General features: G+C 43.6%; 1 protein-coding gene across 1 annotated transcript; it reads left to right on the top strand.

The window, feature by feature from the left end:
* The first annotated feature begins 735 nt into the window (after nt 1-735).
* Nucleotides 736-2,370, top strand: LOC123089701 (uncharacterized). The gene is made up of 5 exons (XM_044511300.1): nt 736-901; nt 1,014-1,065; nt 1,405-1,615; nt 1,748-1,940; nt 2,027-2,370. The coding sequence occupies exons 2-5, from the start codon at nt 1,037-1,039 to the stop codon at nt 2,158-2,160; spliced, it is 567 nt and encodes a 188-aa protein (XP_044367235.1). The 5' UTR covers nt 736-901; nt 1,014-1,036; the 3' UTR covers nt 2,161-2,370.
* The last annotated feature ends 13,587 nt before the right edge of the window (nt 2,371-15,957 follow it).

Raw genomic sequence — 15,957 nt, 5'->3', positions numbered from 1 at the left:
ACCTTGTTAAACAACTTTATTTATCTATTTATGTGGCCGTATGCATCGTTCTGATGCAGAGGCCGAGGAGACCTCCCTTTTCAAAAAAGTAAAATAAAATCAAAGAGCATATATGATGAACTAGTGTCTGCATACATACGTACATCCCAATTTCTCCGTAAACACAAGAGGTTGCGTTGGCCGATCGACGACGGCATGGCCACCGATGGATCGACCGCTCCTGTATCAGATCAGATATATAATTAACATCAGGAATGAGTGAGACCCCTGAGCAAGATGTGCTACGCCACGCCACACATGGAGACGGCGAGGGGAGGGTTGAATCAGAAGGCCGGTGTTACCTGTGTAACTGGAGAGATGCTGTAAATCACAAGGACGGGCAGCGTTAATTACCTGTAAGTGGAGAGATGCAGGGAGAGGGCGGGTGGTGAAGGAAGGAGGAGATCACCGGCGATGAGATCAAACCGCCTCCGCTGCCGAGAGATTTGTCCTTCCGCTCTTCTTTTTTTTTTTGTGAGGAATTTGGTCCTGTCTAAGGAGGAAGAAGACTTGTAGTTTTTTTTTTGGAGCAACGAGAAGACTTGTAGTAGTAGTAGTACTAGTATACATAAGGATTCGTGTTCTCATGTTCCTTTTCCGATTCCGGTTCCGATTCCGATTCCGAAAAGGCCTGGGATGTGTGTCGTGCTGGCAAAATCGGCCGCGCCAGTTGGGTACCACGACGTGTGTAGTAGTACTAGTATAAGGCTTCCTCTTCCTTTACATACTTATACGACAAGCAAAAAGAAGAAGAAATCCATCTAGGTCTCGGCGGCGAAGGAAGTTTGATCTCATCTCCCGCGATCTGCCGATCTCCTCCTTCCTTCATCTCCCTAGCTATCTCGCTCCAGTTACAGTACAGGTAACGCCGTCCTCGTGATTTACTCTATCTCCATGTGTGGCGTGGCGTAGCGCATCTTTGTTCAGGGGTCTCGCAAATTACTGCCGTTGATTTTATATCGCATCTGATGCAGGAGCGGTCGACCCATCGGTGGCCATGTCGCCGATATATGGAGAATTTACCATGTACGTACGCAGTCGTGCAGACACTTGGTCTCACATATGCTAGTAGCTCTTTGATGCAACCTTTGGGGATATCGTGCATGTTTTGATCTGGTATAAAAGAATCAATAATATATATGAGAAGATGCATTCAAGGGGTGCAATGATATAACTAGCCAGTTTGGTGTAGTAATGTAAGATTTTATCTAGAGAACAATATTTTTTTTTTTTGCGGGGATCTAGAGAACACGTACTCTTAATTGTCATGTCCTCTAATAATATTAACTCAAGCAATCTCGTCTACATGTGTCATTAGAACTATTGAGTTCACATCCTAATTTGTATCTGTCTCCATGCATGCAGTAACGACTATGCCGGACTGCAGACATTGGATGATTCCGCTTCAAAGGAGTTTCAGGAGTTCCAGGATTTCTGGCTTGCTTGCGCCCAGCGCCAAATGAGCCTCAGGCCCGCGTCGCCGTCCCATGAGCAGCTGATGAAGCGCAAACAAGAGCGTAATCGCAAGAGTTTGATTATAGCGCTCAACACATATGCCAAGCAAAATAATATGCAGGCATGCCCAAAATATATATCATAATCAAAACATTTATGTTTCCTTGCATTTCGCTTTGCCGCCGTATATGTTAGCGAGTGCTCGACTTATTCTAGAATGAGACTCTTCTTACACGTGTAGTTTGTATTTCAGATTAATGATTTTGAGTTTGTGGAAGAGAAAGAAAGGAATCTGGTTTCTGGAATGCTTGGAGGATATGTGCATTCCAACTTTGTGGTGAAAGGTGTAGATGGCAGACCAACTTTGTTCTTTGCTGAGATGGAGCATGACTGCTTCCAGGAAGAACATGTTGTTCTCTGCACTCCGTTGGAAGACAAGGACTCTGGTAACTATTTCGCTTTCGCCCTAGTTTTCTTGACTTTTTGTTAGCATCTCCTAACATATACTACATATTTTTTTTCTCACATGAAGGTTGTTGTTTCGGGTGCAATAAGCGAGCAAGAAAGCTCAGGCACCCCACATGCGGTGGCTACTTGGGTGGACTCGAGGATGTGCCGTTTCCTTACGTGGAGGAGGATAGTGATGATGAGTGCTTTCTTGAATGAGTCTATATATATGTTTCCAACAAGACAGAGCTGCAAATTTGGTCTAGTCTATATGCTGAGAGTGCGTGAGAAGAAGACGGGTCGGTGATTTGGTAACAGCATGCTGTGACTAGTAGGGGCCGAAGCATATGTACCTTTATTAAGGTTAATAACTAGATGCCTAAAAGAATGTAATGTTAACTAGAATCATGCTTGTGACAATTTTGTTTTGATGGTTTGTTCTAATAAGTTAGAATCACTATTGGAACTTTCGTATATGCTGGGTGTTTGGCTCTTCGCCGAGAGCCAAACCACAGGCACTCGACAAATGTCGATATGCCGAGAGCAACACTCGGCAACTATGGGTTCACGGCAACTAGCTTATGTTACCGACACCGAATCATGACGAACAGAGTATGCCGAGAGCACCACATGGCAAAGAGTAGCCACGTGGCATGCCCGTTCGCAACTGACTGCTCCGTCAGTTTCTTTTATCTATACCGATGGCCTTGAGGAACCGCTCGGTAAAAAACAGCCACAAAAACGTTCTGACCCCTAGACCAAGTTATCAGTGAAATATTCAAATTATTACCGTTCGTTATACCACCATTGACTGATACTCTGACCCTTGTACCCTTGTGTCCCACATGTCAGTGGTACTTTACCGAGTGCTCTCGCCCTCGGAAAAGAATGCCACGGGTGGAGTGCTGGAGAGCCATTCGTCTCCGAGAGACTCCCTCGGAAAAGAATGCCACTACAGTAGTTAAAGTGTCCATGCGACCCGTTTCCGAGAGCCGCACTTGTGAAAGTGAGTGTTTTCAAGTGTTGCTCTCGGAAATATGTCCCATTACTTCTGTTTTGAAGCTGTTTCTTATCTAGTCACTGCAACTGAAAATAACTAGATACATTTTCTATCTATATCTTTAGTGCAGAAAATGTTATCATATCAAATGAATGTGGGAGATAGGAGCTCCCTAGAAACTCCTTGAGAAACACATCACACACATAGGCATAATCTAAACTAGTTCACATAAGCATAACTCAAACTAGTTCACATAGGCCATTGTTTCATACAAGTTCATAGAGCAAAACAATTGCTCGAGCACATTACACACAAGTTGATAGGACCAGTTTTAATTGTAGTCGGATCAATGACTACAACAACGTACAAGCTACCCACCAGGATCAAGTTACCGCCGTTCCATTAGTTCAGGAATTAGTTGAAGTTACATGCATGCATACTATGGTATTAGCAGAGACGCACTCGTTTAGGAAAGAGAAAAATAAGATGTTGGACGTGGTGCATGCATTACGTGAGGAGAGGTACATGTGCGTACAGCCATGCATGCATAAAAAATTTGAAGCCTTGAGTTACGATGGTAGAGCTAACATGGCCAGACACGTCGATGGAGATAATTTGGAAGGATTTAAGTTTGAGTATTACGAGAAGATAGCATCACATTCGTTCAAACGGAAAAGGAGCAGTCGTCGTTGTATACTATTTCTATTTCTGCCATGTAAAGAGTTTGCACGATGAAAGACTTGTAAATTGTTACTTGATAGGTTCTCTTTGTGCGACTTGGGCTAGGGTCCACCTCCATCTAATCAGATCAACATGGCGTACCAGATTTTAGTTTATATAATAAAATTCTGCCGAGATGTAAAAGGCAAATATAGAGTTGTCTAGTTTGTTTACGCATAGTGTTTTCTTGCTTTCTAAGTCTAGGTTTAGTAGGCTATTATATAGAGCCAGGTGCGTCCATGTAAAACGCAGGTTATATTTTGATAATAAACACGATGTGTTTTTAGGGTAGACACCCGTATCGAGTTTTGGGGGAAGCTGTCTAAAAATCCCTAAGTTTTGGAGGCGGCTTTATAAAACCTCTGTTGCGATTTCTGCGAGGAAATTGTTTTGCGCGCGAGTACCGTCGTCGTGATTTGTTTTCTCGTGTTGGACTGTCAGATTCAATCCCTCTATTTTGCGTACATCGCGTGCGTGGGCGAGAGGTTACTGCTGCTGAAGGTGGACTGTCGTGAAAGATTGGGCCGCAACAACAGATCGGATCTCGCCATCGAGGTTCGGTCCATATCAGGTGGTATCAGAGCATCAGGTTGTTCACGACACTATGGAAAAGATGACAAGCACGTCATTATTAAGAAAGCTAAGCTATGGATTTCAGTTGGAGGAGGAAGGCCGTTGGACCGGACTTTTTCATACTCGTATTGTGGTGAGAGAAAGATCATGTGCCATGACGATCGATCACATGAGTTTGATCAACGTTGCAAGCATTGAGATGGTGACAAAGTTGGAGCTACGCACAACACCGCTACCACAACCATACTTATTGCGTTGGGGTAATGGAGATCTCGCTGTCACTCAACAAACGAAGGTACCGTTTTTGTTTGGAAATTTTTTCTGTGAGGTCTTGTGTGACGTGATACCGGTGTCGATGATTTCGTGTCACATATTGTTGGGAGAGCCATGGTATAAGGAATATCGTGCTACATATGACCATCTCACATACATGTATCATACCAATGTGGGTAAGAAGTGTGGTCTCGTGTGTATGCCGGAAGAGTTTTTTATTGCCTGGAGGAAAGACCGTGTGGAGAGGTTAAAAGAGAAGGAACAAGCAATGGAAAAGGAGGTCGAAGCTACTGAACTGTTAACCTCGAAAATCAAGATGGATGTAATTGCTCAGAATGACTACTCGAAACCGAGGACGGTTTCGTTTCAAGGCGGAGAGGATGATAGGACCAGTTTTAATTGTAGTCGGATCAATGACTACAACAACGTACAAGCTACCCACCAGGATCAAGTTACCGCCGTTCCATTAGTTCAAGAATTAGTTGAAGTTACATGCATGCATACTATGGTATTAGCAGAGACGCACTCGTTTAGGAAAGAGAAAAATAAGACGTTGGACGTGCATGCATTACGTGAGGAGAGGTACATGTGCGTACAGCCATGCATGCATAAAAAACTTGAAGCCTTGAGTTACGATGGTAGAGCTAACATGGCCAGACACGTCGATGGAGATAATTTGGAAGGATTTAAGTTTGAGTATTACGAGAAGATAGCATCACATTCGTTCAAACGGAAAAGGAGCAGTCGTCGTTGTATACTATTTCTATTTCTGCCATGTAAAGAGTTTGCACGATGGAAGACTTGTAAATTGTTACGTGATAGGTTCTTTTTGTGCGACTTGGGCTGGAGTCCACCTCCATCTAATCAGATCAACATGGCATACCAGATTTTCGTTTATATAATAAAATTCTGCCGAGATGTAAAAGGCAAATATAGAGTTGTCTAGTTTGTTTACGCATAGTGTTTTCTTGCTTTCTAAGTCTAGGTTTAGTAGGCTATTATATAGAGCCAGGTACGTCCATGTAAAACGCAGGTTATATTTTGATAATAAACACGATGTGTTTTTAGGGTAGACACCCGTATCGAGTTTTGGGGGAAGCTGTCTAAAAATCCCTAAGTTTTGGAGGCAGATTTAGAAAACCTCTGTTGCGATTTCTGCGAGGAAATTGTTTTGCGCGTGAGTACCGTCGTCGTGATTTGTTTTCTCGTGCTGGACCGTCAGGTTCAATCCCTCTATTTTGCGTACATCGCGTGCGTGGGCGAGAGGTTACTACTGCTGAAGGTGGACTGTCGTGAAAGATTGAGCCGCAACAACAGATCGGATCTCGCCATCGAGGTTCGGTCCATATCAGGTGGTATCAGAGCATCAGGTTGTTCACGGCACTATGGAGAAGATGACAAGCACGTCATTATTAAGAAAGCTAAGCTATGAATTTCAGTTGGAGGAGGAAGGCTGTTGGACCGGACTTTTTCATATTCGTATTGTGGTGAGAGAAAGATCATGTGCCATGACGATCGATCACATGAGTTTGATCAACGTTGCAAGCATTGAGATGGTGACAAAGTTGGAGCTACGCACAACACCGCTACCACAACCATACTTATTGCGTTGGGGTAATGGAGATCTCGCTGTCACTCAACAAACGAAGGTACCGTTTTTGTTGGGAATTTTTTTCTGTGAGGTCTTGTGTGACGTGATACCGGTGTCGATGATTTCGTGTCACATATTGTTGGGAGAGCCATGGTATAAGGAATATCGTGCTACATATGACCATCTCACATACATGTATCATACCAATGTGGGTAAGAAGTGTGGTCTCGTGTGTATGCCGGAAGAGTTTTTTATTGCCTGGAGGAAAGACCGTGTGGAGAGGTTAAAAGAGAAGGAACAAGCAATGGAAAAGGAGATCGAAGCTACTGAACTGTTAACCTCAAAAATCAAGATGGATGTAATTGCTCAGAATGACTACTCGAAACCGAGGACGGTTTCGTTTCAAGGCGGAGAGGATGATAGGACCAGTTTTAATTGTAGTCGGATCAATGACTACAACAACGTACAAGCTACCCACCAGGATCAAGTTACCGCCGTTCCATTAGTTCAAGAATTAGTTGAAGTTACATGCATGCATACTATGGTATTAGCAGAGACGCACTCGTTTAGGAAAGAGAAAAATAAGATGTTGGACGTGCATGCATTACGTGAGGAGAGGTACATGTGCGTACAGCCATGCATGCATAAAAAACTTGAAGCCTTGAGTTACGATGGTAGAGCTAACATGGCCAGACACGTCGATGGAGATAATTTGGAAGGATTTAAGTTTGAGTATTACGAGAAGATAGCATCACATTCGTTCAAACGGAAAAGGAGCAGTCGTCATTGTATACTATTTCTATTTCTGCCATGTAAAGAGTTTGCACGATGGAAGACTTGTAAATTGTTACGTGATAGGTTCTCTTTGTGTGACTTGGGCTGGGGTCCACCTCCATCTAATCAGATCAACATGGCATACCAGATTTTAGTTTATATAATAAAATTCTGCCGAGATGTAAAAGGCAAATATAGAGTTGTCTAGTTTATTTACGCATAGAGTGTTTTCTTGCTTTCCAAGTCTAGGTTTAGTAGGCTATTATACAGAGCCAGGTGCGTCCATGTAAAACGCAGGTTATATTTTGATAATAAACACGATGTGTTTTTAGGGTAGACACCCGTATCGAGTTTTGGGGGAAGCTGTCTAAAAATTCCTAAGTTTTGGAGGAAGCTTTAGAAAACCTCTGTTGCGAATTCTGCGAGGAAATTATTTTGCGCGTGAGTACCGTCGTCGAGATTGGTTTTCTCGTGCTGGACCGTCAGGTTCAATCCCTCTATTTTGCGTACATCGCGTGCGTGGGCGAGAGGTTACTGCTGCTGAAGGTGGACTGTCGTGAAAGATTGGGCCGCAACAACAGATCGGATCTCGCCATCGAGGTTCGGTCCACATCACAAGTTCACATATTCATACATAGGGTTAACTCATTAAAGTTCACATATTGCAAAACACATGCACATCACACAGAAGTTCACATCTTCATACACCGCCTTGAGGAGGAGGGGCATCATTTCCATAGGGTTAACCTTCTGCAGGAGGAGGAGGAGTAGTAGGAGGGGCATCATTTCCACCGCCTTGAGATTGCATAAGGGCCTATAAGATGAGATTCATGTGAGCATTGCTTGGGTGCTATTTATAGTTGGGTCAACCCCACAGGTGGGCTGGGCATTGAGAAAATTTGGGCCAGGATGCTACAGCTACTGTTGGAAATATGCCCTAGAGGCAATAATAAATTAGTTATTATTATATTTCCTTGTTCATGATAATCGTTTATTATCCATGCTATAATTGTATTGATAGGAAACTCAGATACATGTGTGGATACATGGACAACATCACGTCCCTAGCAAGCCTCTATTGACTAGCTCGTTGATCAATAGATGGTTACGGTTTCCTAACCATGGACATTGGATGTCGTTGATAACGGGATTACATCATTAGAAGAATGATGTGATGGACAAGACCTAATCCTAAGCCTAGCACAAAGATCGTAGTTTGTATGCTAAAGCTTTTCTAATGTCAAGTATCTTTTCCTTAGACCATGAGATTGTGCAACTCCCGGATACCGTAGGAATGCTTTGGGTGTACCAAACGTCACAACGTAACTGGGTGACTATAAAGGTGCACTACAGGTATCTCCGAAAGTGTCTGTTGGGTTGGCATGAATCGAGACTGGGATTTGTCACTCCGTGTAAACGGAGAGGTATCTCTGGGCCCACTCGGTAGGACATCATCATAATGTGCACAATGTGACCAAGGGGTTGATCACGGGATGATGTGTTATGGAACGAGTAAAGAGACTTGCCGGTAACGAGATTGAACTAGGTATCGGCATACCGACGATCGAATCTCGGGCAAGTACAATACCGTTAGACAAAGGGAATTGTATACGGGATCGATTGAGTCCTTCACATCGTGGTTCATCCGATGAGATCATCATGGAACATGTGGGAGCCAACATGGGTATCCAGATCCCGCTGTTGGTTATTGACCGAAGAACGTTTCGGTCATGTATGCATGATTCCCGAACCCGTAGGGTCTACACACTTAAGGTTCGATGACGCTAGGGTTATAAAGGAAGTTTGTATGTGGTTACCGAATGTTGTTCGGAGTCCTGGATGAGATCCCGGACGTCACGAGGAGTTCCGGAGGTAAAGATTTATATATGGGAAGTCCTGTTTTGGTCACCGGAAAAGTTTTGGGTTTTATCGGTAACGTACCGGGACCACCGGGAGGGTCCCGGGGGTCCACCAAGTGGGGCCACCGGCCCCGAAGGGCTGCATGGTCCAAGTGTGGGAGGGGACCAGCCCTAGGTGGGCTGGTGCGCCCTATTGGATTTGGTGCGTACCTTGATGTCTCTTATCGAATTACCACTATCGTTCATGGGTTAGGCATTAGAGACAACCGCACTCACTTTAATAGGGTACCACGTAATTCCGTTGAGACGACACCGTTTGGAGAAACCTAAGTTGTCGTTTCTTTAAAAGTTTGGGGCTGCGACGCTTATGTGAAAAAGTTTCAGGTTGATAAGCTCGAACCCAAAGCGGATAAAATGCATCTTCATAGGACACCCAAAACAGTTGGGTATACCTCCTAAATCAGATCCGAAAGCAATAGGGATTGTTTCTTGAATCGGGTCCTTTCTCGAGGAAAAGTTTGTCTCGAAGAATTGAGTGGGAGGATGGTGGAGACTTGATGAGGTTATTGAACCGTCACTTCAACTAGTGTGTAGCAGGGCATAGGAAGTTGTTCCTGTGGCACCTACACCAATTGAAGTAGAAGCTTATGATAGTGATCATGAAGTTTTGGATCAAGTCACTACCGTACCTCGTAGGGTGACAAGGATGCGTACCACTTCAGAGTGGCACGTAATCCTGTCTTGAAGGTCATGTTGCTAGACAACAATGAACCTACGAGCTATGGAGAAGCGATGGTGGGCCCAAATTCCGACAAATGGTTAGAAGCCATGAAATCCGAGATATGATCCATGTATCAGAACAAAGCATGAACTTTGGTGGACTTGCCCGATGATCGGCAAGCCATTGAGATAAATGGATCTTTAAGAAGAAGACGGACGTGGACGGTAATGTCACCGTCTATGAAGCTCGACTTGTGGTGAAGAGTTTTTCACAAGTTCAAGGAGTTGACTACGATGAGATTTTCTCATCCGTAGCGATGCTTAAGTCCGTCGGAATCATGTTAGCATTAGCTGCATTTATGAAATCTGGCAGATGGATGTCAAGACGAGTTTCCTTACCAGTTTTCGTAAGGAAAGGTTGTATGTGATACAATCAGAAAAGTTTTGTCGATCCTAAGGATGCTAAAAGGTATGCTGGCTCCAGCGATCCTTCTAAGGACTGGAGTAAGCATCTCGGAGTTGGAATGTGCGCTTTGATAAGATGATCAAAGATTTTGGGTTTATACAAAGTTCATGAGAAACTTGTATTTCCAAAGAAGTGAGTGGGAGCACTATGGAATTTCTGATGAGTATATGTTGTTGACATATTGTTGATCATAAATGATGTAGAATTTCTAGAAAGCATATAGGGTTATTTGAAAAGTGTTTTTCAATAAGAAACCTAGATCAAGCTACTTGAACATTGAGCATCAAAATCTATGAGGATGGATCAAACTGCTTAATAATACTTTCAAATGAGCATATACCTTGACATGATCTTGAAGGTGTTCAAGATGGATCAGTCAAAGAAGGAGTTTTTGCCTGAGATGTAAGGTATGAAGTTAAGACTTAAAGCTCGACCACGGCAGAAAAGAGAGAAAGGACGAAGGTCGTCCCCTATGCTTTAGACATAGGCTCTATAGTATGCTATGCTGTGTACCGCACCGGAAGTGTGCCTTGCCATGAGTCAGTCAAGGGGTACAAGAATGATCCAGGAATGGATCATTAGACAGCGGTCAAAATTGTCCTTGGAGTAAATAAGGACATGTTTCTCGATTATGGAGGTGATAAAGAGTTCGGCGTAAAGGGTTACGTCGATGCAAGCTTTAACACCTATCCGAGTGACTCTGAGTAGCAAACCGGATACGTATAGTGGAGCAACCATTTGGAATAGCTACAAGTGGAGCGTGGAAGCAACATTTAAAATATGACATAGAGAATTGCGAAGTACATACATGATCTGAATGTTACAGACCCGTTGACTAAAACCTCTCTCACAAGCAAAACAAGGTCAAACCCCAGAACTCATTGAGTCTTAATCACATGATGATGTGAACTAGTTTAATGACACTAGTAAACTCTTTGGATGTTGGTCACATGGCGATGTGACCTGTGAGTGTTAATCACATGGCGATGTGAACTAGATTATTGACTCTAGTGCAAGTGGGAGACTGTTGGAAATATGCCCTAGAGGCAATAATAAATTAGTTATTATTATATTTCCTTGTTCATGATAATCGTTTATTATCCATGCTATAATTGTATTGATAGGAAACTCAGATAGATGTGTGGATACATGGACAACATCACGTCGCTAGCAAGCCTCTATTGACTAGCTCGTTGATCAATAGATGGTTACGGTTTCCTAACCATGGACATTGGATGTCGTTGATAACGGGATTACATCATTAGAAGAATGATGTGATGGACAAGACCTAATCCTAAGCCTAGCACAAAGATCGTAGTTCGTATGCTAAAGCTTTTCTAATGTCAAGTATCTTTTCCTTAGACCATGAGATTGTGCAACTCCCGAATACCGTAGGAATGCTTTGGGTGTACCAAACGTCACAACGTAACTGGGTGACTATAAAGGTGCACTACAGGTATCTCCGAAAGTGTCTGTTGGGTTGGCACGAATCGAGACTGGGATTTGTCACTCCGTTTAAACGGAGAGGTATCTCTGGGCCCACTCGGTAGGACATCATCATAATGTGCACAATGTGACCAAGGGGTTGATCAGGGATGATGTGTTACGGAACGAGTAAAGAGACTTGCCGGTAATGAGATTGAACTAGGTATCGGCATACCGACGATCGAATCTCGGGCAAGTACAATACCGTTAGACAAAGGGAATTGCAACGGGATCGATTGAGTCCTTGACATCATGGTTCATCCGATGAGATCATCGTGGAACATGTGGGAGCCAACATGAGTATCCAGATCCCGCTGTTGGTTATTGACCGGAGAACGTCTCGGTCATGTCTGCATGATTCCCGAACCCGTAGGGTCTACACACTTAAGGTTCGATGACGCTAGGGTTATAAAGGAAGTTTGTATGTGGTTACTGAATGTTGTTTGGAGTCCCGGATGAGATCCCGGACGTCACGAGGAGTTCCGGAATGGTCCGGAGGTAAAGATTTATATATGGGAAGTCCTATTTTGGTCATCGGAAAAGTTTCGGGTTTTATCGGTAACGTACCGGGACCACCGGGAGGGTCCCGGGGGTCCACCAAGTGGGGCCACCGGCCCCGGAGGGCTGCATGGGCCAAGTGTGGGAGGGGACCAGCCCCAGGTGGGCTGGTGCGCCCCCCCCCCCCACAAGGGCCCAAGGCGCCTAGGGTTTGGGGAGGGGGTGCTTCCACCTAACTTGGGGGGCAAGTTTCCCCCCTCTCCCCCCTTGGCCGCCACCCTTAGATAGGATTGGGGGCAGCCGCACCCCTTGGGGTGGAAACCCTAGAGGGGGTGCACCCCCCTCCCTCTCCCCTATATATACTTGAGGGTTTTGGGGCTGCCAAGACATGAGTTTGACCTCTCCTTGGCGCAGCCCTACCTCTCTCCCTTCTCCTCTCCCGCGGTGCTTGGCGAAGCCCTGCAGGATTGACATGCTCCTCCACCACCACCACGCCGTTGTGCTGCTGCTGGATGGAGTCTTCCTCAACCTCTCCCTCTCTCCTTGCTGGATCAAGGCGTGGGAGACGTCACCGGGGTGTACGTGTGTTGAACGCGGAGGTGCCGTCCGTTCGGCACTAGGATCTCCGGTGATTTGGGTCACGACGAGTACGACTCCTTCAACCCCGTTCTCTTGAACGCTTCCGCTTAGCGATCTACAAGGGTATGTAGATGCACTCTCCTTCCCCTCGTTGCTGGTTTCTCCATAGATAGATCTTGGTGACACGTAGGAAAATTTTGAATTTCTGCTACGTTCCCCAACAGCTACCACCTCAGTAGGAATGCATGGACGTGGACGTGGAAGTCCAGAACAAAGGGGGAAGAGCAGGACATAACTCCCACTACTCAGTTATGCTAATGGTTAATTTCTATTATGTGGGAATTAAGTGTTCATTATACTATATGGGAAATAGATTCTCGTGGTGATTTTATATCATGTGAACTAAGTGATAATTTGTATTATGTGGGAACTAGAACTGTGTCTAAATTTGTATAGTATGTGAACTAAGTGTCCATTTGTGTCGCATGTGAACTTTGTGTTGATTTATATTGCATATAAACTTTGTATTTATTTGTACTGCAGACGTCAACAATGTATATTATGGGGGACACATTGGTGTGTTTGTGATTTGTGCTCATGGATCTTCGATTTGGCGGTTGTGGTGGTCCAGGGAACTAGCTATGGAGCCTTTGTTCCTGTTCTGCCTTCAATGTGGTGAGGTTTTATCTGACGTTGCCGTGTAGTTTTATAACATGGGCGAGAGTATTAATCATAACATGGTCAAAGGACCTTGCTGTAGTTTATTTCAGTTTATAGGTGCTTTGTACTCCTTGCAAATCTTATAATGGATCTCATGGTCTAACCAAATCGCATATTATGTCACATGATGACTCATATATTATTTATCTAATTGATGTTATGATCAAATTATAAATGTGAAGGCATCTTATAAATCGGGAACGAAAAATTCCAAGATAATATAATATATCTACGTGTGTGGAAAATCAACGAAAAATTGGAGTGCATGTAAGACATCGATAAACACAATATATTAAAGTTCTCTAAGAAAATATGATTATTTGGTAGCGGAAAACATAGATTATATTAACATAAACCAAATCTAAATAACTTATGGTAAGTTTATGCAAAAAGGTCGAAGTAAGAGCATACCACAAATGATGGAAAATAACAAAATCTCAAAGTTACATGTTTCTACCCCTTTTCTATGTGTAAGATTTTTATCACAATGTCATAATATTTATTGATATGTTTTTCAAAATTTCCACATCTCACGGTCATATGGGATTTTATGGCACCATCATTCCATCTCAGCTGCATATTATGCAAAAACAAATCTATTCTCACCTGCACCCTAGACAGCGCCATTATTAATTTTTCGACCAGCGATGACGGAGCGCTACGGAGCACTTGCAGGTCTCAAAGATTCCCTTTTAATAGTGGATGATGCTTCAATGTGTTTAATTTGTTCGTATTTGACGACGTTGTTTGTACGCGGTCGCGTTTGATGATTATGTCTGGCCGCCTTAATTTCGTCGCATGTAACGGTGTTGTTTGGCTGCCCAGCTAAAGTATAGTTTAATTAACTGCATATATTCGTGGGCTTTGTTAATTTCTTTGATGATGTTGCTTGGCAGCCCAATTTATGTTATCTACTAGTATTATATAATTTTTTTTGATGGTTACGATTGCATGCATGTGAACAACTTTTCTACTGGCACTATTCTGTTATGTTATCTACTAGTATTATATAATTACAAGAAAAGTAAAACAAGCCACCACATTTGCCCACATATACTAAAAGTATATGATCCATTCATTTTAATTAGGAAGGCTGAGATTAAAAGATGAAGAAGTTACGTATAATATAATGATGTGTACAAGTATTATCTGACACGTAAAATATATGGGACAATCATACACGTTTATCTGCATACTCTTTAACGGCCAGGGGAGGCAGTGGCGGTGTTGAACGATCAACCACTGCCCTTCTCGCGGCGTATAATTTTCCTCCTTGGTACTCCTTGGTATAATTTTCCTCTAGGGATGGAGGCGGCTCCACCGCAGCCTCTCAAGCCGCGGCGGCGTGATGAGCATGTCCTTCCTTCCTCCCAGCCGCTGCTGGCATCAATGGAATCCACAGGCCAGCTGCCTCACTCGGCACCGACGACTGTGGCGGCGGCAGCACCCTCCGGGTTAGAAATGGCTGCCCTAAGCCTTGTGGTGACTCCCCGCGGCGTGATGGCGATGGCCTTTCGGCCGGCTCGCGTGCACGACGTCAGTGGTTTCCGGTGGCTATGGGTTACCACGCAAGAACAGGATAAGGAAAGGAATTGGGGAAAATCTTATCCTTTGGCATCTTTGCAATTGATCCTTCCGGTTTCAGTTATTCATGGTAAGAAACTATATTTCTCTATTAAGCCCTCGGGTTTATCTCTGCATGCAAGATAGCCCTTGTATTCCATGCCAATATTGCATAACTCTATTTATAAAATTCAGTTTAGCTCTCTAACTTAAAGTATTTTATGATCAAGCCATCAGGCTCTTTGTACTTTGGAGTTAAGCCCCTGGCTTCGGAAAAATATATGTGGAAGACCTTTGGTTCATCCTAAATTACATACAACGCAATAATGCATCATTTTACAAAGGGTAAATAAAATTATCATTTGAAGACCTCATGTCTTCATATATTTGCGTAATGCGATCAATTTTCTGGCTGTAGCATCTTGGAACACTTGTTTTAAGGGAACAAAATCTTCCATGTGCCCTCTTCAATTAATGGACAGTAACAATGAACATGCTTCATGAGAAGGTCGGTCTTAAGCATAAGAAGATATATGTGTGCTATCTATCATTTGTAATGAAGTGCACAATAAACATTACTGTGTTTTTGCACCACATTGTTTTGCATCAGATCTGATAGTATACGTCATTGAATTTTATTTCTTATCAAAATACTTTGCAAGCGGAGTGGATTTCAATATTTTTTGGTTTGTTACTGGCTATCTTTATTATACATGTGAAATTTGACATGCACTATATTTATATATGCAACTAATACAATTTTTAAGAAGCCCGTGGCAACACATGGGTATTGTACTAGTTATTACAATTTTCCTCCTTGGTACTCATTAAGATGGAACAAAGTACAAACAATCATGAAGACAGAGAACTGAAAGCCGGCCTTATGATTGCTTCCATCAAAGGAGATGACAGTCCGACATTGGGTCACCCTTAGTTCTCAGCGCCCCTTATCTTCAAGGAGAGGAGGATGAAGGCGTATTTGGTCTTCACTTTCTCGTGGTGGTTCGCGACATTCTGCGTGTACATCTCAAAGAGAAATGACGCGCAAGCATGGGCCCGATGATGGCCCGCGAAGTCCTGGCGACGTTCACGCCGCTCTTGGCGCTGTCGAGCAGCACATCGCCGTCCGAGTCATCTTGAGGATCCCAATTGGAGTCGAAGAGCTGGATATGGTTGACGTCAAACAGTACGCTCT

Source organism: Triticum aestivum, chromosome 4B (genome assembly GCF_018294505.1).
Source record: "Triticum aestivum cultivar Chinese Spring chromosome 4B, IWGSC CS RefSeq v2.1, whole genome shotgun sequence".
Taxonomy (NCBI): Eukaryota; Viridiplantae; Streptophyta; class Magnoliopsida; order Poales; family Poaceae; genus Triticum; species Triticum aestivum.
This window is presented reverse-complemented; position numbering and strand designations above follow the sequence as displayed.